This window comes from Cervus canadensis, chromosome 15 (genome assembly GCF_019320065.1).
Source record: "Cervus canadensis isolate Bull #8, Minnesota chromosome 15, ASM1932006v1, whole genome shotgun sequence".
Classification (NCBI taxonomy): Eukaryota; Metazoa; Chordata; class Mammalia; order Artiodactyla; family Cervidae; genus Cervus; species Cervus canadensis.
This window is the reverse complement of record NC_057400.1, coordinates 21,672,435-21,700,356: the sequence shown is the minus strand read 5'-3', so window position 1 is coordinate 21,700,356 and position 27,922 is coordinate 21,672,435. Positions and strand designations below refer to the sequence as shown.

General features: G+C 36.5%; 1 protein-coding gene across 1 annotated transcript in view; it reads left to right on the top strand.

The window, feature by feature from the left end:
• Nucleotides 1–27,922, top strand: part of LRP1B (LDL receptor related protein 1B) — a 2,049,143-nt gene that overhangs the window by 1,272,780 nt on the left and 748,441 nt on the right. Inside the window, exon 21 of the mRNA XM_043488135.1 lies at nucleotides 6,747–6,929. Within this exon, the coding sequence (XP_043344070.1) occupies nucleotides 6,747–6,929 (183 nt within the window). The remainder of the gene's footprint in view (nucleotides 1–6,746; nucleotides 6,930–27,922) is intronic.

Here is a 27,922-nt window from a genome sequence, read left to right as displayed (position 1 = left end):
GCAAAAATAAGACTGGGAACTGACTGTGGCTCAGATCAGAACTCCTTATTGCCAAATTCAGACTTAAATTGAAGAAAATAGGGAAAACCACTAGACCATTCAGGTATGACCTAAATCAAATCCCTTATGAATATACAGTGGAAGTGAGAAATAGATTTAAGGGACTAGATCTGATAGACAGAGTGCCTGATGAACTATGGATGGAGGTTTGTGACATTGTACAGGAGACAGGGATCAAGACCATCCCCATGGAAAAGAAATGCAAAAAAGCAAAACAGCTGTCTGAGGAGGCCTTACAAATAGCTATGAAAAGAAGAGAAGTGAAAAGCAAAGGAGAAAAGGAAAGATATTCCCATTTGAATGCAGAGTTCCAAAGAATAGCAAGGAGAGATAAGAAAGCCTTCCTCAGCTATCAATGCAAAGAAATGAAGGAAAACAACAGAATGAGAAAGTCTAGAGATCTCTTCAAGAAAATTAGAGATACCAAGGGAACATATCATGCAAAGATGGGCTCAAAAAAGGACAGAAATGGTGGGAACTTAACAGAAGCAGAATATATTAAGAAGAGGTGGAAAAAATACACAGAACTATACAAAAAAGATCTTCATGACCCAGATAATCACAATGGTGTGATCACTTACGTAGAGTGTGACATCCTGGAATGCTGTGAAAGTGCTGCACTCAATATGCCAGCAAATTTGGAAAACTCAGCAGTGGCCACAAGACTGGTAAAGATCAGTTTTCATTCCAACCCCAAAGAAAGGTTATGCCAAAGAAAGCTCAAACTACCGCACAGTCACACTCATCTCACATGCTAGAAAAGTAATGCTCAAAATTCTCCAAGCAAGGCTTCAGCAAAACGTGAACTGTTAACTTCCAGATGTTCAACCTGATTTTAGAAAAGGCAGAGGATCCAGAGCTCAAATGCCAACTTCTGCTGGAACATCAAAAAAGCAAGAGAGTTCCAGAAAAAACATTTATTGCTGCTTTATTGACTATGCCAAAGCCTTTGACTCTGTGGATCACAATAAACCATGGAAAACTCTGAAATAGATGGGAATACCAGACTACCTGACCTGCTCTTGAGAAACCTATATGCAGGTCAGGAAGCAACAGCTGGAACTGGACATGGACAACAGACTGGTTCCAAGGAGTAGTAGGAAAAGGAGTACGTCAAGGCTGTATATTGTCACCCTGCTTATTTAACTTATATGCAGAGTACATCATGGGGAATGCTGGGCTGGATGAAGCACAAGCTGGAAACAAGATTGCTGGGAGAAATAGCAATAACCTCAGATATGCAGATGACACCACCCTTATGGCAGAAAGTGAAGAATAACTAAAGAGCCTCTTGATGAAAGTGAAAGAGGAGAGTGAAAAAGTTGGCTTAAAGCCCAACATTCAGAAAACTAAGATCATGGTATCTGGCCCCATCACTTCATGGGAAATAGATGGGAAAACAGTGGAAACAGTGTCAGACTTTATTTTTGGGGCTCCAAAATCACTGCAGATGGTGATTACAGCCATGAAATTAAAACACGCTTACTCCTTGAAAAGAAAGTTATGACCAACCTAGACAGCATATTAAAAAGCAGAGACATTACTTTGCCAACAAAGGTCCGTCTAGTCAAGGCTATGGTTTTTCCAGTGGTCATGTATGGATGTGAGAGTTGGACTGTGAAGAAAGCTGAGCGCCAAAAAATAGATGCTTTTGAACTGTGGTGATGGAGAAGATTCTTGAGTCCCTTGGACTGCAAGGAGATCCAACCAGTCCATCCTAAAGGAGATCAGTCTTGGGTGTTCATTAGAAGGACTGATGCTGAAGCTGAAACTCCAGTACTTTGGCCACCTCATGTGAAGAGTTGACTCATTGGAAAAGACCCTGATGCTGGGAGGGATTGGGGGCAGGAGAAGGGGACAACAGAAGATGAGATGGTTGGATGACATCACCTACTGGATGGACATGAGTTTGAGTCAACTCCGGGAGTTGGTGATGGACAGGGAGGCCCGGCGTGCTGCGATTCATGGGGCTTCAAAGAGTCAGACACTATTGAGCGACTGAACTGAACTGAACTGAACTGAGTCATGAGGAGCTGATGTTACCGGAAGGTCTTTTCTAGATATGAGAATAAGCAAGGATTGGGATCGTGAAATCAGTTTAACTGAAAATACCTATTTCTATAAAACCTGTTCCACCAGTTTCCCTGAAGCTGTGAATTCCTCACTCTCCACCCTGAACTCCCTTTAGGGCTGCAACAGGTCAACAGCTGCGGTAGCACAGGGTTCCGATTTCATAGAGGCTGATGGGCAATTTCCTTGGCAAGCACAAATTTGTAGTTGACAATTGTGATACTTCTTACTAGAAGGAAGAGATCTCATTTCAATCCATAATTAATATATAGTAAAAGCTATTGAAGTTAATCAACATTTGAAGGAAGATCAGAATTTTCTTTAAAAACAGCCTGAAGTCAGTTGTGCTTTTTATGAACAGGTTGATCAGAATCTGTGTGCAAGCCTGAATTTTGTTCCAATCCACAGGCTTTGGAAAAGCCATAGGCATTACTTGGTGAAGTTGCTTAGCAAGTTTCTGAACCGGATCACATAATAAGATAGCAGATTGTTCTATTTGTAATCCTGAGCATGTTTTAAGATTTTCTCAATCAGCAGTTTTCACCCAATGCTGGGCCTGGCCTTCACTGATGAGCAGATGAACTATCTGACATAAGTTAGAGAAACCAGGTTTGTAAGTTTGAATGGCTATATTAAATTCCTCAGCAAAAGTGTGAGGATGTTTGTTTACTTTGGGAAAGTCTTTGACTATGCCTCACAGCTCAGCTTTAGTCCAGGGAATATAAGATATTAAAGATTTAGCCTCTGGATCCTCAAAAGGCTTATTTGAAAGAAGCATGTTCTGACAAGTTCAGAAGAAAAGAGAATGGGGAGAGTTTCAGAGATAAAGGGAAATTTGTCCGGAGAATGTGTATAGGGGGATTGAAAGTATAGTGGAGGCATAGAAAGGAAGGAGGAAGATAGCACCAAAGGTCGAGCCTGAGACAAGCCGAGGAAGAAGGGCCTTGGGGCTTTGAGAGTTGCTTTATCTTGCTTTAATCATTTGTTTTCCTGGGTATATTTTAAAATCTTATTTTGCAGACAGGCGATTTTAGACTTCTGATAATGGGAAGCCTCAAAACGCCAATTGAAATAAGAATTCCACTCAATTTTAGAAAAATTTAAGCTATTGTAGCCCATTTGGGTTTTAAGGAAATTAAAATTTGTGATTTCAGGAGTTACCCATAATGGTCATTCATATTTTAACGTGCCTTAGGTCAGGTTGGTCCATTTATTTAGAAATGCCTCTGAGGAACCCTGGTAGCTCAGCTGGTAGAGAATCTGCCTGCAATGCAAGAGACCATGGTTTGATTCCTGGGTCAGGAAGATCCTCTGGAGAAGGGTTAAGCTACTCATTCCAGTATTTTTGCTTGGAGGTTTTCATGGACAGAGGAGCCTGGCAGGCTACAGTCCAAGGGGTTGCAAAGAGTCGGACATGACTGTGTGACTTTCACATCACATGAGGAAGGACCATGGGTTTTAAACTTCAAATTGGCCTGAATCCCTGTAAGAATTAGGGGAGGCAGGGCTTAAAATACTTAGATAAGTGGGTTGATTCTATTTCCTTGAGGTTTTTCCTCTAGAGTAAAGAACCTGTTTCAAACAGCTTTAACAGCTTGCAGCACAAATGCTTCAATTCAGACAGCTTGCAAGACAATCCCAGCCAGTTCAAAGGAAACAGCTTAAAGGATCCAGGCTAAAGGCTTTTTCAGACAGTTTCCAGAGAATAGTCTTTTCAAAAGAATAGGCCAAAGGCTGAGAATCCTGGCACGTTGCAGAGAACCCCTGTTTTCAAAGGAATGGGCCGAAGGTTAGCCAGCTTCAGAAGAAGCAGCCCCTGTTCTGAAGGGAATAGGCCAGTTTCAGCGCCACAGTCTGATATTGAAATCAGACCCACATACAAAACACATACAAAACAAAGCCTTAACCAGAAAGATGAAAACTTTGAGCAGGTTCTGAATAAAGCCTGGCAAGCTTCTCATGAGAAACGAGTGTGAGTTTGGATCCAAGAGAAACACTTGCCGTTAAACTCCAGGGTCAGCAGGAAAAGCAGTGAGCAACAAAAAGGCCCCATTGTGGGTACTACACCTGTATGTTCACCGGTCCTGGAGTCATCAGGCGTCTCCTCTGGTCCTTGCAAGGGCCACCAAAATGTTGACCTAAAACAAATTGAGTGTGAGATATTTCTCCGGCAAAGATGTTTATTTGGGATCAGTAACAAATTGCAATTTGGATTCCGCAGCCATGGTAAGCCACTTGCAGGTTCCCTTGTTGCAAGGAATAGAGATGCTTTTATAGAGAGAAAAGGAAGTTGGGAGGGCTGAAGTAAACAACGGAGTAAACAACGGGTCCATGGCTTTTCCTTGGCTGAGTTCTCCCTAGGAAAGACGAGTCTTCTTCCTATTAGGCTCTCCTGTAGCTGCAAGGTGTGCGACATCTCCCTTTTGATCTCCCAAATCTAGTTATTTGAAGTTTCTGTTTATTTGTATTTTTATAATTCCTACCAAATCAGCTCATTAGGTAAGCGGCAACTCACCTGCACTTGCTTAAATTTATAATGATGCAGGATAATTGTTGTTATAAATATAAATTAATAGCTGGCTATATTTCCCAGGCAAGAATTCTGGAGTGGGTTGCCATTTCCTTCTCTGGGGGATCTTCCTAACCCAGGAATTGAACCCTGTGTCTCCTGCATTGGCTGACGGATTCTTTACCACTGAGCTACCAGAGTGGCCATAGCTACATGAAAGACACAATGAATTTGGTACATTAAAATCTTTGGTTTAATACATACGCCATGTTTTGTTTATACATGGACCAGCTGATAGATATTTGAGTTCTTTCTATTGTTATTTTGAAGAATGCTGCTATGAACATTTGTGTACAAATCTTTGTGTAGACATATATTTTCATTTCACTTAAGAAAACCCATAAGAGTGGAATTCCTGGGTTGTATAGTAGGTGTACATTTACATTTTTAAAACACGGACAAACTGTTTTCCAGGAGAGCACTAGTTTGCACTTCCACTAGCAATGTATGAGAGTCCCACTTGTACCATATCTTTACAAACAATTCACATTTCAGCCTTTTTAAGAAATTCTAATATGTGTATAGAAGCATCTTACTGTGGTTTTAATTTGTGTTTCCCTATTGATCAATCAAATTGGCCATTATTTGTTAACACTCTATGTAGATCTTTATTCTGTTCCTTAAAATTGAATTATTTCCTTATTGAGTTGTAAAAGTTCTTAATTAGATGTGGACAGAAGTCCTTGTCAGGTATATGCTTTGCAATTTTTTTTTCCTAAGCTGTATATTGCCTTTTCATTTTCTTAATTATTTCAACAAGCAAAAGATTTTAATTTTCTGAAGTCTATTTATCACTTTTTAAATTTGTGGTTCATGCTTTTTGTGTGTTGTCCCAAGGTCACAAAGGTTCTTCTCCTCTGCTTTATTTTATACAATATATGTGTTTTGCTCTTACATTTAGGTCTGTGATCTATAGTGAATTAATATTGGTATATGGTGTTAAGATCAAAGTTCAGTTCTTTTCCTTGTGGATATACAGTTATTCCAAACTAGGATAATATTTACTAAAATTTTTCTTTTACAATAGTATTGGAAGATTCTGTTTATTATATCTCATAATATTAGATATTAATGCATAATATGCTGATTACAGTCATATTTTCCATTATTATTCTGTTAAAACATATATATTGGACTTCCCTAGTGACTCAGATGGTAGGGAATCTTCCCGCAATGTGGGAGACCCAGGTTTGGTACCTGCATATGGAAGGTTCCTTGGAGAAGGAAATGGCTACCCAGTCTAGGATTCTTACCTGTAGAATTCCGTGGACAGAGTAGCCTGACAGGCTAAATACACCTAACATTTATCTTTTCTTATTCTTGTTGATGCTTACCTACAAAATATAGCCTATAATTTTAGTCATCAGTTTTTGAGTAATAGTGTTTTCTAGGCATTGTATGAATTATTAATTGACAAATTGAATTTGAGTGCAGAGTGCCTCATTAAATTCTTTTGTGTCTGTTCTTATTTCTAAACTGAAATCTTATGTCCTGATTTTTTTTTTTTTTAAATTTTCTTGTGGTTTTGGTTTTCTAAATTTTGGATATTATTCTTCAAAGATTTTATTAAAATGCTGTTCTTATTCTTTTAGTTATTTACCTGTAACCAGAATGAAATAAATAATCTAAAGAAATGTCAAAGATGAAGGGAAGTCTAAACATTTAGAGTAGAATGTGAAATCTTTTTTATGTGCTATAAAGAAAATCCCTTCAAAAATCCCATTGTTAAGATACTAATTAAAATTATAACAGACTATCCACATTATAGTATAGCTCTTTCGCTTTTTCCTAATGTTCATGACACTTTCAGGTATTCCATGGGCAAGAAACATTTTCTCTAATTATTAAAGTTTCTAAAACAAATTTGGAAATACTAAAGAGCGTTGCAGCAATTAGACAACTAAACTAAAAATATATTCTCTTTAGCATCATTATAATGCCTGAAGAAAGAAAAAAAAATTGAAAAAAAATTATCAAGTAAAATCATAATTTCTCTCTTGTCTCTCTCCCCCTCCCCCCAATGTCTCTCCCTCATTTCATATTTAAGAGATTCATTCTCCTGCTGGTTGTAATGCGAATGAATTTCAGTGTCATCCTGATGGAAATTGCATCCCTGATGTGTGGCACTGTGATGGGGAAAAAGACTGTGAAGATGGTAGTGATGAAAAAGGATGCAATGGTACCTTACGATTGTGTGACCACAAAACCAAGTTTTCCTGTCGGAGTACAGGTAAGCAGAACACTGGGTTCTATGTATACCTTGGGCTTGCTTCCTTAATGCAGGTTTCTTTTGGGCCCTTCTCAATCCATACTTTACCTTTATAAAAAGTACCCTTGTGTTTCTACTATATTTGCTGGCATTCTATACATGACAGTAGTAATAGCTAATATTCACTGAGAATTGTCTGTGGACTTGGCACAGTTCTAAGAATGTTCTCTGTGTGAACTCATTTCAACATTCTAAATCACAATGAGAAAACTGAGCCCCAGAGAAGTTTTTAACTTGCTCAAGTCAAAAAGTCAAAAGAAGCTTTAACTGGCTGGTACCCAGAACCATCATGGAAGAACTGGGATTTGAAACCAGGCAATCTGGGCTTCCCTGATGGCTCAGACAGTAAAAAATCTGCCTGCAATATAGGAGATGGGTTCGATCCCTGGGTCAGGAAGATCCCCTGGAGAAGGGAATGGCAACCCACTCCAATATTCTTGCCTGGAGAATTCCATGACAGAAGAGCCTGGTGGGTTACAATCCATGGGGTCACAAAGGGTCTGACACAACAAACACTAATCTGAATTCAGACTCTGGAATTCACAGTCCAGAAAGAGACCTGTGTGCTGAAACCATGGGCATCATTCTTCTCATAGATGAAACTTCACCATGAAAGTGAAAGAAGATGACTCAAAAAAGGTCGAGTAATATGCATTTATTTTCAACTAGTTTTCTAAATTTTACTGTGCTGTTGCTAGCCTCTGTTAAGATGAAAGTAATGACTCCTCACAGTAAACCAAGCTGAGCTCTATGTGTTATATTTTTAAGAGTCAGGTGACTCCTCTCAATTATTATACAAAGATTCTTAGTTTGGGGTTCTTGGCTAATGGAATGTGGTTTTGAGTTTAGAAATTATACTTTTGGAATATTTTATATTAATAAAAATTAATGAATAACATTAAATGAGTGAACTCTGCATTCAAATGGGTATATCTTTCCTTTTCTCCTTGCCTTTAGCTTCTCTTCTTTTCTCAGTTATTTGTAAGGCCTCCTCTGACAACCATTTTGTCTTTTTTGCATTTCTTTTTCTTGGGGATGGTTTTGATCACTGCCTCTTATACAATGTCACAAACCTCCATCCATAGTTCTTCAGGCACTCTATCAGATCTAATCCCTTGAATCTGTTTGTCACTTCCACTGTATAATCATAAGGGATTTGATTTAGGTCATACCTGAAAGGTCTAGTGGTTTTCCCTACTTTCTTCAATTTAAGTCTGAATTTGGCTGAGATCTGAAGAATTGATGCTTTTGGACTGTGGTGTTGCAGAAGACTCTTGAGAGTCCCTTGGACTGCAAGGAGATCCAGCCAGTCCATCCTAAAGGAGATCAGTCCTGGGTGTTCATTGGAAGGACTGATGCTGAAGCTGAAACTCCAATACTTTGGCCACCTGATGTGAAGAACTGACTCGTTGGAAAAAACCCTCATGCTGGGAAAGATTGGAGATGAGAGGAGAAGGAGATGACAGAAGATGAGATGGTTGGATGGCATCACTGACTCAATGGACATGAGTTTGAGTAAGCTCTTGAGAGTTGCTGATGGACACGGAGGCCTGGAATGCTGTAGTCCTTGGGGGTCTCAGAGTCAGATGTGACTGAACAACTGAACTGAACTGAAATGAGTGAATGATTGATTAATTTAATAAGCAAGTTTTAACTTAACAAGATAATTCTGATGCCAAAGAGCCAATTATTTGACTCAGGTGAACATTATTCTAAGTGTTTGTAGTGAGTATACTTTCTCCTGTTGCTTCTGTCATTTGCTTGATTGAGTTAATGCTGAAATATATCAGATAACAGTCTTTATTGGGTATATGACTAAGAAACTGTCAAGGCTATAGGAAAACATAATATAAATTTACTTAGAAAATCCTGAACTGAAACTAACTGAATACACTATCAAGATTTAGGAGTAAAAAACATAAAAGCAGCCTGAAATTTCCTTATAAGGAAATTATAAATGCCTTCATAATAAAGAAATAAATTATAAATGCCTTCATAATAAAGTCGTTTCTAAAAGGTGTATGTTAGTAAAAACTGGTTTGAACTATGACAAAAAATATGGAGAGAAAATGTAATAAATAACACCATTAAGTAAATTTAATAGGAAATTCCAATTGATTGTGATTTATCTTACATGAGTTTTGATATTTTGCAATGAGCTCTTATGAAATAGCTTTTTCTGAATATGATTCAACTTAAGAATAAATCTATGTTATGATGAGGATGGCTAATGTAGGGAGGAAACAATCTTTTCCTCTATCCACAGAGGGAGAAGACAAAGGAAAAGTAATTTGAGTTTATAGGTATGGCAAATTGTGGAAAGGTAAATATATAGGAAAATTAATGGAAGATAAAAGCTAGTTAGTAACATTTATGTATCATATCTTCTTTATCCCTTTCTTGTATCACACCTTCTTTATCCCTTCCTCTGTGGATGGACATTTAAGTTGCTTCCATGTCCTCACTGTTGTAAATAGTGTTGCAATGAACATGGAGTGGATCTGTGTTCCTAAACTATGGTTTTCTCTGGATATATGCTGGGAGTGGGATTGCTGGCTCATATAGTAGCTCTCTTTTTAGTATTTTTAAGGAACTTCCAAATTGTTCTCATAGTGGCTATGCCAAGTAATGTTCCCACCAAGAGTGTAGGAGGGTTTCCTTTTCTCTGCACCCTCTCCAGCATTTATTGTTTGTAAATTTGTTGATGTCTATTCTGACTGATGAGAGGTGATCAATACCTCATTGTTGTTTTGATTTGCATTTTTCTAATACTTAGTGATTTTGAGGAGCTTTTCATGTGTTTGTTGGCCATCTGTATGACTTTGGAGAAATGTCTAGGTCTTCCACTCCGTTTTCAATGGGTTGCTTGTTTTTTTCCATTGGGTTGTCTGAAGGTTGCTTCATCTACAAATTTTTTTTCCCCAAGTAATCAGGTTGTCTTTTTGCTTTATTCCCAATTTTCTTTGCTATTCAACTTTTTTTAAGATTAATTAGGTCACATTTGTTTAGTTTTTATTTCCAGTACTCTAGGCATGTATGCATGCTCAATTGCTAAGTTATGTCTGACTATTTGCGACCTTACAGACTGTAACCTGCCAGGCTCCTCTGTCCACGGGATTTTACAGGCAAGAATTCTGGAGTGGGTTACCATTTCCTCCTCCAGGATGTCTTCTCAACCCAGGTATCAGACCTGCATCTCCTGCATTTACAGGCAGATTGTTTACCGTCTGAGCTACCATGCATATGTATAACTGATTCACTGTGCTGTGCAGTAGACACTAACACAGCATCATAAGGCAACTTTATTTCAGTATTTTTTTTAAATGACATTGAAACATGTTTTTTGGTAAATGACATTAAAACATGTGTAGATTCATCTTGATATTGACTTTTCATCATCCTCATGGCCCTAAAACTTTCCTGAAAAAGGGTTTTGTGGCAGTTCTCATTTCTCAAAAGTTTATATGGTAAATGTGGTATTACATGGTGACGATAGTTGTTAACACTGAATTGTATAACTGAAATTTACTAAGGGTGTGGAGCTTAAGTGTTCTCACAATAAATGAATGAAGAAGAAAAGAAGGAAGGAAGGAAGGAAGGGGAACTATGAAAGATAGTAATTAAACCATTGATCTGCTTCTAGTTTGATCTCTGACTTAAATTCAGTAAAGTGAAATTTGTCAAACTTCTTGAGACATAATAATTGGCAAATATATTATGAATATTTTTGAACATTGCAGATATTAAAGTGAACCAAAAATATAAATGAATATAAGCATTAGATTAAGAATATGTGCACATCTATAATCTTTTTTGATATTTTTAAATATAATTAAATTTTCAACTTTATGAACTAAATAAAAAAATTTTTCAAGATGTTGAGTTTAGAGTTCATGTTTATTTTTTTAAAAAACTTCTAAATGTTAGCTTAAGCATTTAAAGTTTTCAGGGCAACTAATTTATATTTGGCAGTTGCAATGGATTTTCATTTATGTATAAATTGCTGTCTACTAGTATAAAAATGTAGGTATATTAATGTTTCTTTATTTCAGTAAAGAACTATACTGTCCCACATTTGGTCTCTCAAATTTCAGACCAACAGCTTGCAATAAGAGTAGACACTTGAACAAGAGAGGTTTGAACTACATCCCTTTAGGCAATTTAAAAAAAAATAAATATGTTGGAAACTTTTTTGGAGATTTGCAACAATTTGGAAAAAACTCATAGGGAAACCACATAGCCTAGAAATATTGAAAAAATTAAGAGACGCATATTATGAATGCATAAAATATATGTAGGTACTAGCCTGTTTTACAATTACTATGATAAAATCTACACAAATCTATTATAAAAAGTTAAAATTTATCAAAACTCACACAAACACTTAACAGACCAGACATGGTGCTATTTTCAGTCAACGGAAGTATTAACAAACAATAAGAGGCAGTATTTAATCACAACTGCAAAAAATAACTGTAGTACCTACAATAATAATTTCAGTGAGTTCAACTGTTGCTAGTATCAGCTTCAAACACCATGTGACACTAATCATCTCCTCATCACCAGTTTGTCTCTCCAATATATTGTATATTGCAAGAAAAAGTGATCTCTTGCAGTTCTTGCATATTTTTCATTGTGTTTAGTTCAGTGCCATAAACCTTGAATAGCACCATGGAACCTATACAAAGTGCCACTGGTGATGCTGGAAGTGCTCCCAAGAAGCAAGAGAAAAGTTGTGGCATTGCAGGAAGTTGAGTTGCTTGATATGTACTGTAGATTAAAGTCTGCAGCTGCAGTTTCCCACTATTTTAAGGTAATGAATCTGCCATAAGGACAACTGTTTTAAAAAAAAAAAGGAAGGAAAAGGAAATTTGTGAAACCATTACTACAGCTATGCCAGCAGGTGTAAAAACCTTGCACTTTTTCTGAATTATCTTTTTATCTTGTATTGAAAATGCAGCTTTCATATGACTGCAGCATTGCTATAAGAAAGTCATGCCTAAAGATTCCAATATGATTCGGAAGAAAGCAAAATCATTATACAACAGCATAAAGCAAAAGGAAGGTGAAGGATCTAAGGCTGGAGAATTTTCTGCAAGCAAATTATGGTTTGATAATTTTAGAAAGAGGTTTGGCTTTAAAAATGTCAAGATAACAGGAGAAGCAAGCAGCCTTCTGCCCCCTAAGAGGCAGCAGGTGAGTTCCAGATGCCGTTAAGGAATCACTGAGGAGAAAGGATATCTGCCTGAACAGGTTTTTAGTGTAGACAAAATGCCCTACTCTTGGAGTGGGGGGAATGCTGCATTGGACATTTATTAGCAAACAAGAGAAGGACCAGGATTTAAATCAGGAAAGGATAGGCTAACTTTTCTGGTTTGTGCAAATACAGTTGGACTTATGATCAGGAATGCCCCTGCCTATAAAGCTGCTAACCCCTGAGCCTTGAAGAGAAATATTCAATTTTGTCAGTCTTCTGGTTATACAAGAAAGCTTGGACAATGAGTTCTGTTTTGCTTGACTGATTTCATCAATGCTTTGTCTTGACATGAGGAAGTTCCTTGCCAGTAAGGCACTGACTTTTTTTTTTTTCCAGTGGGTTTTGTCATACATTGATATGAATCAGCCATGGATCTACATGTATTCCCAATCCCGATCCCCCCTCCCACCTCCCTCTCCACCCGATTCCTCTGGGTCTTCCCAGTGCACCAGGCCGGAGCACTTGTCTCATGCATCCCACCTGGGCTGGTGATCTGTTTCACCATAGATAGTATACATGCTGTTCTTTTGAAATATCCCACCCTCGCCATTCTCCCACAGAGTCCAAAAGTCTGTTCTGTACATCTGTGTCTCTTTTTCTGTTTTGCATATAGGGTTATCATTACCATCTTTCTAAATTCCATATATATGCGTTAGTATGCTGTAATGTTCTTTGTCTTTCTGGCTTACTTCACTCTGTATAATGGGCTCCAGTTTCATCCATCTCATTAGGACTGGTTCAAATGAATTTTTTTAACGGCTGAGTAATATTCCATGGTGTATATGTACCACAGCTTCCTTATCCATTCATCTGCTGATGGGCATCTAGGTTGCTTCCATGTCCTGGCTATTATAAACAGTGCTGCGATGAACATTGGGGTGCACGTGTCTCTTTCAGATCTGGTTTCCTCAGTGTGTATGCCCAGAAGTGGGATTGCTGGGTCATATGGCAGTTCTATTTCCAGTTTTTTAAGAAATCTCCACACTGTTTTCCATAGCGGCTGTACTAGTTTGCATTCCCACCAACAGTGTAAGAGGGTTCCGTTTTCTCCACACCCTCTCCAGCATTTATTGCTTGTAGACTTTTGGATAGCAGCCATCCTGACTGGCGTGTAATGGTACCTCATTGTGGTTTTGATTTGCATTTCTCTAATAATGAGTGATGTTGAGCATCTTTTCATGTGTTTGTTAGCCATCTGTATGTCTTCTTTGGAGAAATGTCTGTTTAGTTCTTTGGCCCATTTTTTGATTGGGTCATTTATTTTTCTGGAATTGAGCTTCAAGAGTTGCTTGTATATTTTTGAGATTAATCCTTTGTCTGTTGCTTCATTTGCTATTATTTTCTCCCAATCTGAGGGCTGTCTTTTCACCTTACTTATAGTTTCCTTTGTTGTGCAAAAGCTTTTAAGTTTCATTAGGTCCCATTTGTTTATTTTTGCTTTTATTTCCAATATTCTGGGAGGTGGGTCATAGAGGATCTTGCTGTGATTTATGTCGGAGAGTGTTTTGCCTATGTTCTCCTCTAGGAGTTTTATAGTTTCTGGTCTTAACATTTAGATCTTTAATCCATTTTGAGTTTATTTTTGTGTATGGTGTTAGAAAGTGTTCTAGTTTCATTCTTTTACAAGTGGTTGACCAGTTTTCCCAGCACCACTTGTTAAAGAGGTTTGTCTTTTTTCCATGTATATCCTTGCCTCCTTTGTCAAAGATAAGGTGTCCATAGGTCCGTGGATTTATCTCTGGGCTTTCTATCTGTTCCATTGATCTATATTTCTGTCTTTGTGCCAGTACCATACTGTCTTGATGACTGTGGCTTTGTAGTAGAGTCTGAAGTCAGGCAGGTTGATTCCTCCAGTTCCATTCTTCTTCTCAAGATTACTTTGGCTATTCGAGGTTTTTTGTATTTCCATACAAATTGTGAAATTCTTTGGTCTAGTTCTGTGAAAAATACCGTTGGTAGCTTGATAGGGATTGCATTGAATCTATAGATTGCTTTGGGTAGAATAGCCATTTTGACAATATTGATTCTTCCAATCCATGAACACGGTATGTTTCTCCATCTGTTTGTGTCCTCTTTGATTTCTTTCATCAGTGTTTTATAGTTTTCTATGTATAGGTCTTTTGTTTCTTTAGGTAGATATACTCCTAAGTATTTTATTCTTTTTGTTGCAATGGTGAATGGTATTGTTTCCTTAATTTTCTCTTTCTGTTTTTCATGTTAGTATATAGGAATGCAAGGGATTTCTGTGTGTTAATTTATATCCTGCAATTTACTATATTCATTGATTAGCTCTAGTAATTTTCTGGTAGAGTCTTTAGGGTTTTCTATATAGAGGATCATGTCATCTGCAAACAGCGAGAGTTTCACTTCTTCTTTTCCTATCTGGATTCCTTTTACTTCTTTTTCTGCTCTGATTGCTGTGGCCAAAACTTCCAACACTATGTTGAATAGTAGTGGTGAGAGTGGGCACCCTTGTCTTGTTCCTGATTTCAGGGGAAATGCTTTCAATTTTTCACCATTGAGGGTGATGCTTGCTGTGGGTTTGTCATATATAGCTTTTATTATGTTGAGGTATGTTCCTTCTATTCCTGCTTTCTGGAGAGTTTTAATCATAAATGAGTGTTGAATTTTGTCAAAGGCTTTCTCTGCATCTATTGAGATAATCATATGGTTTTTATCTTTCAATTTGTTAATGTGGTGTATTACATTGATTGATTTGCGGATATTAAAGAATCCTTGCATTCCTGGGATAAAGCCCACTTGGTCGTGGTGTATGATTTTTTTAATATGTTGTTGGATTCTGTTTGCTAGAATTTTGTTAAGGATTTTTGCATCTATGTTCATCAGTGATATTGGTCTGTAGTTTTCTTTTTTTGTGGCATCTTTGTCTGGTTTTGGAATTAGGGTGATGGTGGCCTCATAGAATGAGTTTGGAAGCTTACCTTCATCTGCAATTTTCTGGAAGAGTTTGAGTAAGATAGGTGTTAGCTCTTCTCTAAATTTTTGGTAGAATTCAGCTGTGAAGCCATCTGGTCCTGGGCTTTTGTTTGCTGGAAGATTTTTGATTACAGTTTCGATTTCCTTGCTTGTGATGGGTCTGTTAAGATCTTCTATTTCTTCCTGGTTCAGTTTTGGAAAGTTATACTTTTCTAAGAATTTGTCCATTTCATCCAAGTTGTCCATTTTATTGGCATAGAGCTGCTGGTAGTAGTCTCTTATGATCCTTTGTATTTCAGTGTTGTCTGTTGTGATCTCTCCATTTTCATTTCTAATTTTGTTAATTTGGTTCTTCTCTCTTTGTTTCTTAATGAGTCTTGCTAATGGTTTGTCAATTTTGTTTATTTTTTCAAAAAACCAGCTTTTAGCTTTGTTGATTTTTGCTATGGTCTCTTTAGTTTCTTTTGCATTTATTTCTGCCCTGATTTTTAAGATTTCTTTCCTTCTGCTAACCCTGGGGTTCTTCATTTCTTCCTTCTCTAATTGCTTTAGGTGTAGAGTTAGGTTATTTATTTGGCTTTTTTCTTGTTTCTTGATGTAAGCCTGTAATGCTATGAACCTTCCCCTTAGCACTGCTTTTACAGTGTCCCATAGGTTTTGGGTTGTTGTGTTTTCATTTTCATTCATTTCTATACATATTTTGATTTCTTTTTTGATTTCTTCTATGATTTGTTGGTTATTCAGAAGCGTGTTATTTAGCCTCCATATGTTTGAATTTTTAACAATTTTTTTCCTGTAATTGAGATCTAATCTTACTGCACTGTGGTCAGAAAAGATGACTGGAATGATTTCAATTTTTTTGAATTTTCCAAGACCAGATTTATGGCCCAGGATGTGATCTATTCTGGAGAAAATGTTCCGTGTGCACTTGAGAAAAAGGTGAAGTTGATTGTTTTGGGGTGAAATGTCCTATAGATATCAATTAGGTCTAGCTGGTCCATTGTGTCATTTAAGGTTTGTGTTTCCTTGTTAATTTTCTGTTTAGTTGATCTATCCATAGTTGTGAGTGGGGTATTAAAGTCTCCCACTATTATTGTGTTACTATTAATTTCCTCTTTCATACTCGTTAGCGTTTGCCGTACATATTGCGGTGCTCCTATGTTGGGTGCATATATATTTATAATTGTTATATCTTCTTCTTTGGATTGATCCTTTGATCATTATGTAGTGTCCTTCTTTGTCTCTTTTCACATCCTTTATTTGAAAGTCTATTTTATCTGATATGAGTATTGCGACTCCTGCTTTCTTTTGGTCTCCGTTTGCATGAAATATTTTTTTCCAGCCCTTCACTTTTAGTCTGTATGTGTCTCTTGTTTTGAGGTGGGTCTCTTGTAGACAGCATATATAGGGGTCTTGTTTTTGTATCCATTCAGCCAATCTTTGTCTTTTGGTTGGGGCATTCAACCCATTTACATTTAGGGTAATTATTGATAGGTGTGGTCCCGTTGCCATTTACTTTTTGTTTTGGGTTCACGTTTATACAACCTTTCTGTATTTCCTGTCTAGAGAATATCCTTTAGCATTTGTTGAAGAGCTGGTTTGGTGGTGCTGAATTCTCTCAGCTTTTGCTTATCTGTAAAGCTTTTGAATTCTCCTTCATATCTGAATGAGATCCTTGCTGGATACAGTAATCTAGGTTGTAGGTTATTCTCTTTCATTACTTTCAGTACGTCCTGCCATTCCCTTCTGGCCTGGAGGGTTTCTATTGATAGATCAGCTGTTATCCTTATGGGAATCCCTTTGTGTGTTATTTGTTGTTTTTCCCTTGCTGCTTTTAATATTTGTTCTTTGTGTTTGATCTTTGTTAGTTTGATTAATATGTGTCTTGGGGTGTTTCGCCTTGGGTTTATCCTGTTTGGGACTCTCTGGGTTTCTTGGACTTGGGTGGCTATTTCCTTCCCCATTTTAGGGAAGTTTTCAGCTATTATCTCCTCGAGTATTTTCTCATGGCCTTTCTTTTTGTCTTCTTCTTCTGGAACTCCTATGATTCGAATGTTGGGGCGTTTCACATTGTCCCAGAGGTCCCTGAGGTTGTCCTCATTTCTTTTGATCCTTTTTTCTTTTTTCCTCTCTGCTTCATTTATTTCCACCATTTTATCTTCTACCTCACTTATCCTATCTTCTGCCTCCGTTATTCTACTCTTGGTTCCCTCCAAAGTGTTTTTGATCTCATTCATTGCATTATTCATTTTTAATTGACTCTTTTTTATTTCTTCTAGGTCTTTATTAAACAGTTCTTGAATCTTTTCAATCTTTGTCTCCAGGCTATTTATCTGTAACTCCATTTTGTTTTCAAGATTTTGGATCATTTTTATTATCATTATTCTAAATTCTTTTTCAGGTAGATTCCCTATCTCCTCCTCTTTTGTTTGACTTGGTGGGCATTTTTCATGTTCCTTTACCTGTTGGGTATTTCTTTGCCTTTTCATCTTGTTTAGATTGCTGTATCTGGAGTGGGCTTTCTGTATTCTGGAGGTCTGTGGTTCCTTTTTATTGTGGAGGATTAACCCAGTGGGTGGGGTTAGACGATTGGCTTGTCAAGATTTCCTGGTTAGGGGAGCTTGCGTCAGTGTTCTGGTGCATGGAACTTGATTTCTTCTCTTTGGAGAGCAATGGAGTGCCCAGTAATGAGTTTTGAGATGGGTCTATGTGTTAGGTGTGTCCTTGGGCAGCCTGTATGTTGATGTTCAGGGCTATGTTCCTGCGTTGCTGGAGAATTTGTGTGGTATGTCTTGCTCTAAAACTTATTGGCTCTTGGGTGGTGGTTGGTTTCAGTGTAGGTATGGAGGCTTTTGGACGGTCACTTATTACTTAAAGTTCCATGTAGTCAGGAGTTTTCTGGTGTTCTCAGGTTTTGGGCTTAAGTCTCCTGCCTCTGGATTTCAGTTTTATTCTTCCTGTAGTCTCAGGACTTCTCCAACTATACAGCCCTGATAAGAAAACTTCTAGGTTAATGGCTAAAAGATTCTCCCCCGTTAGGGACACCCAGAGAGGTTCACAGAGTTACATGAAGAAGAGGAGAGGGAGGAGGGAGATAGAGATGAACAGGAGGAGAAAAAGGGGGACTCAAGAGGAGAGAGACAGATCTACGCAGCTGTCTGTTCCCAGAGTGTTCTCCGTAGCCCAGTCACCTACAAGGATTCACAGAATTGGATTGGGAAGAGAAGGGGAAAGGAGGAAATAGAGGTGTTCTGAGGTAGAAAACAGAGAGTCAAGATTGGGAGAGAATAATCTTCGGTTTAAAAATAGGGCTTCTCTTCTTTTTTTTTTTTGTAAGGTTATAGTGTATTGAAAATGAAAATTAAGGAGTAGTAGAGGAGTACTAGAGGACTTTAAAAGAAATAAGAGAAAAAGAAAAATAGAAAATAGAAGAGAAAAAGGAAAGAAAAAAAAGAAAAAAAAAGAAAGAAAAAGAAAAAAAAAAAAAAAGAAAAAAAAAATTTTTTTTTCCCCCCTAATTAAAAAATCATAAAAGTCTCCTTTCGAAGACAATGGGCTGCTTTTCTGGGCGCCTGATGACCTCAGCTAGCGATCCGAAGTTGTTTTGTGAAGTTTGCTCTGCGTTCAGTTATTCTTTTGATGAATTTGTAGGAGAGAGTGGTCTCCCCGTCCTACTCCTCCGCCATCTTGGCTCCTCCCCAGGCACTGACTTTTAAAGTTCATGTGCTGTTGGACAATGTCCCTTGACCACCCAAAACCCCAAGAGTTCCACGTTGAATGTTTCAAAGTGTCCCCCCCCCCCCCTCAAACATTATGTCTGTCATTGAGTATCTAGATCAAGGAGTCATAAGAACCTTCAAGGTTCCTTGTGTGTGGTACTCTATGAGAATAGTTGTCAATGGTATGGAAGAAAACCTCAATAGAGAGAACATCATGAAATTCTAGAAGGATTACACTATTGAAGATACCATCATTATTATAGAAAAAAACTGTGAAAACAATCAAACCTGAAACAATAAATTCTTGCTGAAGAAACTGTGTCCAGATGTTATACATATATTCACAGGATTTATTAGAGAACAGGAAATTATGAAAGAAACTGCGGATATGGCAGAAAAAGTGGTATGTGGGAAAGTGGAGGCTTTTAAGATATAGATCTTGGAGAAATTCAAGAATTAACAGATATCACACCAGAGGAATTAACAAAGTACTACTTGGTGGAGATGAATGCTTCTGAACTAGTTCCTAAAGGTCAGGAAGAGGACTTAGAAGAAATGCCAGGAAACAAACTAGCATTAGACAGTTTGACACAGGGTGATAATAAAGATGCTTTGACTTCTTTATGGCATGAACTCTTCTATGATTCAGGCACTAAAACTAAACAAATGGTAGAAGAATTGGTACCATACAGAACATTTTTAGAGAAATGAAAAACTATAAAATTCAGAGAGAAATGACAGTGTATTTCCACAAAGTTATACCAACTGTGCCTGACTCACTTGCCTCCCTTTCCACCTCCTCTACTTCTGCTACACTGGAGACAGCAAGACCAACCCCTTCTTTTCCTCCTTGTCCTTAGTCTACTCAACATGAAGATGACAAAGATGAAGACTTTGGTGATGGTCTATTTCCACCTGAGTTCAGATCAGTCACTCAGTCGTGTCAGACTCTTTGTGATGCCATGGACTACAGTACACCAGGCCTCCCTGTCCATCACCAACTCCTGGAGTTTATTCAAAATCATTTCCATTGAGTCGGTGATGCCATCCAACCATCTCATCCTCTGTCATCCCCTTCTCCATCTGCCTTCAATCTTTCCCAGTATAAGGATTTTTTCAAATGAGAGAGATCTTCACATCAGGTGGCCAAAGTATTAGAGTTTCAGCTTCAACATCAGTCCTTCCAATGAATATTCAGGACTGATTTCCTTTATGATGGACTGATTGGATCTCCTTGCAGTCCAAGGGACTCTCAAGAGTCTTCTCCAACACCACAGTTCAAAAGCATCAATTTTTCGGTGCTCAGCTTTCTTTATAGGCCAACTCTCACATCCATACATGACTACTGGAAAAACTATAGCCTTGACTAGACAGACCTTTGTTGGCAAAGTAATGTCCCTGGTTTTTAATATGCTGTCTAGGTTGGTCATAAATTTTCTTCCAAGGAGTAAGTATATTTTTATTTATGGCTGCAGTCACCATCTTCAGTGATTTTGAAGCCCCCACCCCCAAAATAAAGTCGGTAACAGTTTCCACTGTTTCTCCATCTATTTGCCATGAAGTGATGGGACTGGATGCCATGATCTTAGTTTTTTGAATGTTGAGCTTTAAGCCAACTTTTTCACTCTCCTCTTTCACTTTCATCAAGAGGCTCTTTAGTTCTTCTTCACTTTCTGCCATAAGGGTGGTTTCATCTGCATATCTGAGGTTATTGATATTTCTCCTGGCAAACTTTATCCCATCTTGTGCTTCATCCAGCCCAGCATTTCTCATGATATACTCTGCATATCAGTTAAATAAGCACAGTGACAATATTCAGTCTTGACATACTCTTTTTCCTATTTGGAACCAGTCTGTTGTTCCATGTCCAGTTCTAACTGTTGCTTCCTGACTTGCATACAGATTTCTCAAGAGGCAGGCCAGGAGATCTGGTATTCCCATACTTTACAGAATCTTTCAGTTTATTGTGATCCACACAGTCAAAGGCTTTGGCATAGTCAATAAAGCAGAAATAGATGTTTTTCTGGAACTCTTTTTTTTTTTTTTTTTTTGGATGATCCAGCAGTTGTTGGCAATTTGATCTCTGGTTCCTCTGCCTTTCCTAAAACCAGCTTGAACATCCATATTGAACCATATTGAACATCGAATATGCTATTGGAGACCAATGGAGAAATAACACCAGAAAGAATGAAGAGACAGAGCCAAAGCAAAAACAACACACAGTTGTAGATGTGACTGGTGATGGAAGCAAGGTCCAATGCTGTAAAGAGCAATATTGCAAAGGAACCTGGAATGTTAGGTTCATGAATCAAGGCAAATTGGAAGTGACCAAACAGGAGATGGCAAGAGTGACCGTCGACATTCTAGGAATCAGCGAACTAAAATGGACTAGAATGGGTGATTTTAACTCAGATGGCCATTATATCTACTACTGTGGGCAAGAATCCCTTAGAAGAGATAGAGTAGCCATCATAGTCAACAAAAATGTCCAAAATGCAGTACTTGGATGCAATCTCAAAAATGACAGAATGATCTCTGTTCGTTTCCAAGGCAAACCATTCAATATCACGGTAATCCAAGATTATGCCCCAACCAGTAATGCTGAAGAAGCTGAAGTTGAATGGTTCTATGAAGACCTACAAGACCTTCTAGAATTAATACACAAGAAATATGTCCTTTTTATTATAGGGGATTGGAATGCAAAAGTAGGAAGTCAAGAAATCCCTCTAGTAACAGGCAAATTTGGCTTTAGAGTACAGAATGAAGCAGGGCAAAGGCTAATAGAGTTGTGCCAAGAAAATGCACTGGTCATAGCAAACACCCTCTTCCAATAACACAAGAGAAGACTCTACACATAGACATCACCAGATGGTCGACACCAAAATCAGATTGATTATATTATTTGCAGCCAAAGATGGAGAAGCTCTATACAGTCAGCAAAAATAAGACCAGGAACTGACTGTGACTCAGATCATGAACTCCTTATTGCCAAATTCAGACTTAAATTGAAGAAAGTAGGGATAAATACTAGACCATTCAGGTATGTCCTATATCAAATCCCTAATGATTATACAGTGGAAGTGAGAATAGATTTAAGGTACTACATCTGATAGAGTTTCTGATGAACTATGGACAGAGGTTCATGACATTGTACAGGAGACAGGGATCAAGACCATCCCCAAGATAAAGAAATGCAAAAAAGCAAAATGACTGTCTGAGGAGGCCTTACAAATAGCTGTGAAAAGAAGAGAAGCAAAAAGCAAAAGAGAAAAGGAAAGATATACCCATTTGAATGCAGATTTCCAAAGAATAGCAAGGAGAGATGAGAAAACCTTCCTCAGTGATCAGTGCAAAGAAATAGAGGAAAACAACAGAATGGGAAAGACCAGAGATCTCTTCAAGAAAATTAAAGATACCAAGGGAACATTTCATGCAAAGATGGGCTCAATAAATGACAGAAATGGTATGGATCTAACAGAAGAAAAAGAAATTAAGAAGAGGTGGCAAGAATACACAGAAGAACTGTACAAAAAAGATCTTCATGACCCACATAATCACTCACGTAGAGCCTGACATCTTGGAATGCAACAAGTGGGCCTTAGGAAGCATCACTGTGAACAAAGCTAGTGGAGGTGATGGAATTCCAGCTGAGCTATTTCAAATCCTTATGGATGATTCTGTGAAAGTGCTGCACTCTATATGCCAGCAAATTTGGAAAACTCAGCAGTGGCCACAGGACTGGAAAATGTCATTTTTCATTCCAGTCCCTAAGAAAGGCCATACCAAAGAATGCTCAAACTACCGCACAATTGCACTCCTCTCACACACTAGTAAAGTAATTTCCACCTAATAGATAGTAAATAATCATGTCCTACTTTTAATGAACTTACCTATTATGTATGTGTGTCTTTATGTAAAAAAAAAAAATTCTAATAGGTGTTCAACATGAACAGAATGGGAAGTTTTTGTATCATTATCATTGCCATCACCTAAGTTTTCATCATGTAGAACATCATATGCAAGGCTTATACTGAAGTGTATAGCCTATCTTAAGTGAAGTGCAAGTTGCTCAGTCATGTCTGACTCTTCATGACCCCGTGAACAATACAGTCCATGGAATTGTCCAGTCCAGAATACTGGAGTGGGTAGCCTTTCACTTCTTCAGGGGATCTTCCCAACCCTGGGATCGAACCCAGGTCACCCACATTGCAGGCAGATTCTTTACCAGCTGAGCCTTAAGGGAAACCTAAGAATACTGGATTGGTAGCCTATCCCTTCTCCAGTGGATCTTCCCAACCCAGGAGTCAAATCCGGGTCTCTTGCATTGCAGGCAGATTCTTTACCAACTGAGTTATCAGGGAAGCCTGGATAGCCTATCCTAACATAGACATAAAGTGAGTGCAATATAAAATTAATAATGTGTTAGTTTCCCTAACGTTCTATATTGTTTTCAAAGAGTCATATTACCATACAATATGTCTGTTTCACTCATAATTGGAGAAAACATGTATCAGCCTATCATCACAGGTGTTTTTTTAAAAATGTAACAATGTTTATAACTCTATAATCAGAATATGACTATAATACCATAAGACATAAAAAGATTATAACAATTCATCCATTAGTGTATACCTAGGGTACCATGAAGCAATCATATTGGTTCTTTTTCATTTTTAGTGCATGAATTATTATACCTGTAAAGAAATATGAATTTTATTCACATTATCTTCTTATTTTTGATGTCTAGTGTTGGTAATACATATAAAATCTACAGTATTTTGTATCTTATAAGGCAATATTGATGTAGGCACTGACAGGCAATTCATCTTGTGAATAGATAATGTAGTCTTATGATATCAATAAGGTAAAGTACTGTAAATATATTTTCTCTTCCTTATGATTTTCCTTAATAACATTTTTCTTTATCTAGCCTACTTTATTGTAACAATACAGTATATAATACATATATCATCCAAAACACGTGTAAAGGCTCTAGTCAACAGTAGGCTATGAGTAGTTAACTTTTGGGGAAATCAAAAGTTATATATAGATTTTTAACTGTGCCCCTAAACCCCACATTGCTTGGAGATCAACTGTACATTATAGTCAGGAAATCAGGGAGGAAATTTCAAGTCCTTCTTTAATGGAAAGGAAACTAAAATATGTAATTTTTTAGAATGGAAAAATAAAAGAAACCTTTGACATTATACATTAATGACAAGGATATAAGGAAAATAAGGCCACATATATTATTATTTTTCAATTCAATTTCTCTGTGTACAGTCTAGAGATTATTTAAAATTCCATGTTGATGTATCTCCTTCTCAAATCTAAATAGGTATCAGTCTCCACCTTTCCCTGTTACAGTTATTCTGTGATTGTTAAAGCTTAAAGATATTACATTGAGAGTTTTGGGACATTCTGCAAGTCATCAAGTACTGAAACTACCAGAAAGAAATTTATGTAAGAATCATTAAGAAATGCCACAAGATAATGGAGCAATACAAAGCTAAGATAAAACAGTCTAATATTCTACAACTAGCAAAAGTATTATTGCAGATAATTTAGAGGCACAAAGTGTAAGACATTTTCCACTAAAGTGTCACTAGGAAATTAATAGAACAACAAGAAAATAGGATTTAGTGAGAAAGCGAGAGCTTAGAGATGAGAATAAAACCTCAGTGAGACTTAGAAAACCACAATGATAAAAATACAATTTTCAATAAAGATTTTGCAGTCTTAAATATGTTAAATAACACACTATGAAATTTTATACAGCAAAATTTACAGAAACCATAATGTGAAAACCATATCAAGAGAAAGAAATTGTGTTCGCTTATTTTAGTATATGAAAAGTTAAGTAGAAGAAAAATAAGCCAGAATATAAAAGATTTAAAGAATTAATGTTTAGATCAAATTAATAAAAATATAGCTCTATTCTTAGAAGGAAAAAAATCTTATTTTACAAGGCTTATGAAATATTTTTAAATGAGCACTTATTATCAGAAACAAATTCAATAAATTTTAAGAAATAGAAATGAATGAGACAAAATTAACTGATCATCATATAATACACCTATAATTTTGAAGATTAAACCACTCTTCTGCTTGTAAATTTAATAATAAAGTACTTTTTATCTTAATTCTAGTGGGAATCAAGCTAAACTTTTAGAACTTCTACAAAATAAAAGTACATACTTATCAGAATATATGGAATATTAATAAAGCATTGCCTATGAGAAAACATCATAACTTTGTAAACTTTTATGCAAAGTGTCCCAGAACTCTCAGTGTAATATCTTTAAAGTTTAACAATTGCAGAAATGTCAATGGTGTAAAAGTCCAAAGACATCATTTGAAATTTTAGTTATTTTAACATATATTTAGTTTTGTTAATCCTGAGTAATAAATTCTTGTTTGTTCCTAGTAGTTTGCCATCTTTAGTTAGAGGGACTGAGCCAAAAATATATCTTAAAATTTTCAAACTTTATAAAATTATATTCAACTAAAACTCAACTTACAAAATCACAAGAAATTTACCTAAACTTTCAAATGATATTTTGTTTGTAGCATTTATATTTCTAAAATTGTTAAAAGCTAAAACTATTCTGAGATTTTTGAGATATCTGTGTTTACATTCAGTAATTAAAAAAATAAAAATAGTTTTTTAACAATATGTACTAGATATGGTATTTTACAACCTCTTGATGCTTTATTGCATTTCTCAACTCTTGCAGTTCTCTTGGGGTCAAATGACTAGTTCTAGTCAATGAGTCATGAGCATATGGGACTGTATAATTTCCATACGATGCAGTTAAGCTTGGTGAGCATCTCTATTTTAATTTTGTTTTAGTTAGCTTTTTGTTTGTTTGGTTTTGCTTGTTTTCCTGCCCTAGTGGCCTTTTAAATTATGACTCTGGAAGGCATACATAGAAGATGGAAGAAGGAGACTCACCTTCCATGATTTTATGTGAATAAAAGACCTTACTGAGTTAGGCCACTGGATTTTAGGATCTGTTACTGCAGCATAGCTTATCCTGAATATACTCTGGTTTCTCTTCAGATCGAAAAAATCTTTCACCTTGTCTGACTAATACAACATCAAACTTTGTAAGTTACAAATAATAAAACAAATGTAGGGAAAAAAGAAAATCAAATTAATGTTTAAATTTAGAAGAAAGGAAATAGTGTAATTTGAAAATTCAATAATTAGGTTGTTGAAAGAATAGCTAAAATTGCTAATGTATTAACTGACCTAATAAAAAAAAACAAACAAACAAAAAAATTGAAAGCACAGTACCAAAAAGGAGAATGGGAAAATAGTCATACATACTGAAGAAAGTATAAGACTAGAGAAACTATCTATGAAGAGTCATAGAAGTGAATTTAAAACCTACATTAATAAAATCATTTAACTTTTTAAAAAATATAAATTTCCAAAGTCAATTCAGGAAAGTTAAAATATAAGCAATATATTTTATATAAAGATTTTTTTTTTAATCAATATATAACTCCTTTCACTATTCCACCAAAAGCTCCAAGTCCAGATGAAAAATTCTACCAGGTATTTACGGAACATTGTTACAAGTGTCATTTCATCTCCTCCAGAGAATTTGAAAGGAATAATAACTTTTAAGCAACAAAATGATTTTTCCAACCCCCGAAGTTAGTACCTCCCATACACACAACAATTATAAACTGTCTCTCTGATGACCATGATTACCATTATTCTAGATAAACTATGAGCAAATCCAGCAATACCTTAAAGGACTAACTCACCATAAAAAAAAGTTCCCCTTTGATATATCTGTTACAATCAGTGATCCTGTCTTCCTATACTGATCATTATGACCCAAAGTCCATAGTTTACTTTAGAGTTCACTCTTGATGTTGTACAAACTACGAATTTTGACAACTGTTTAATGATATGAGCTACCATGGTATCATATTTCACTGCCCTAAAATCCTCTGTGCTGTCTGTCATCCCTCCTTCCTTCCATCTGATCTTCTTACTGTCCTCATAGTTGTGCCTTTTCCATAATGTCATATAAATACATATAGTATCTAGCCTTTTTAAATTAGCCTCTTTCACTTAGTATCATTCATTTAGGTTTCCTTCATGTCTTTTAATGGCTTGTTAGTTCATTTCTTCTTGGCACTGAATATATCATATTTTCAGGTTGTGTCACAGTTTATTAATTCATTCAGCCTACTGAAAGGTGACTTGGTTACTTTCAAGTTTTGACAGTTATGAGTGAAGAGGCTATAAACATCAGTATATAAGTTTTTGTATGGATACAAGTTTTCAACTCATTTGGGTAAACACCAAGGAGTGTGACTGCTGGATCATATGCTAAGAGTATGTTTGGTTTCTTAAGAAACTGCCATATTGTTTTCCAAAGTATCTGTATAATCTTGCATCCTCCACTAGAAATGAATGATAAATTATTATTGCTTCATATCCTGGCCAATATTTGAGTATATCAGTGTTTTGAATTCCATCACTCTAATAGGTTCATAGTAGTGTTGTTGTTTTAGTTTGCATTTCTCTAATGGCATATGATGTGGAGCATTGTTTCATATGCTATTTGCCACTACATCATTTTTAAAAGCTCAGTGTTGCAAGCAACCTACATAGACCAAAAGTAAAGTTAGGGAGAAACATTATGGTATATCCACATAGTAGAAAGCCTTGCAGCAATTATAATGAATGGGAATCACTATAATACACTCACATGGATGTTTTCTTATAATTAAGTGTTGAATAAAAATTCAGTGAACTTAATAGTGGGCATAGTATGTCATATTGTTTAAATAAAAAGAAAATAAAAAATATATTTTTTCTATAATAATATTTCTAGAAGGATTCATAAGAAACTGTTGTCAGTATTTGTCTTTGAATGGGGGGAAGGAAGGCTAGAAAAAAAGTGAGAAGGTGTCATACTTTCATACTTGTACAGTCTTCTTTCATGACTGTCTATCTTTCCAAGAGAGGTGATAGGTTGGCGCTGATCCATAACTTTACACTCTCTATTCCCTGG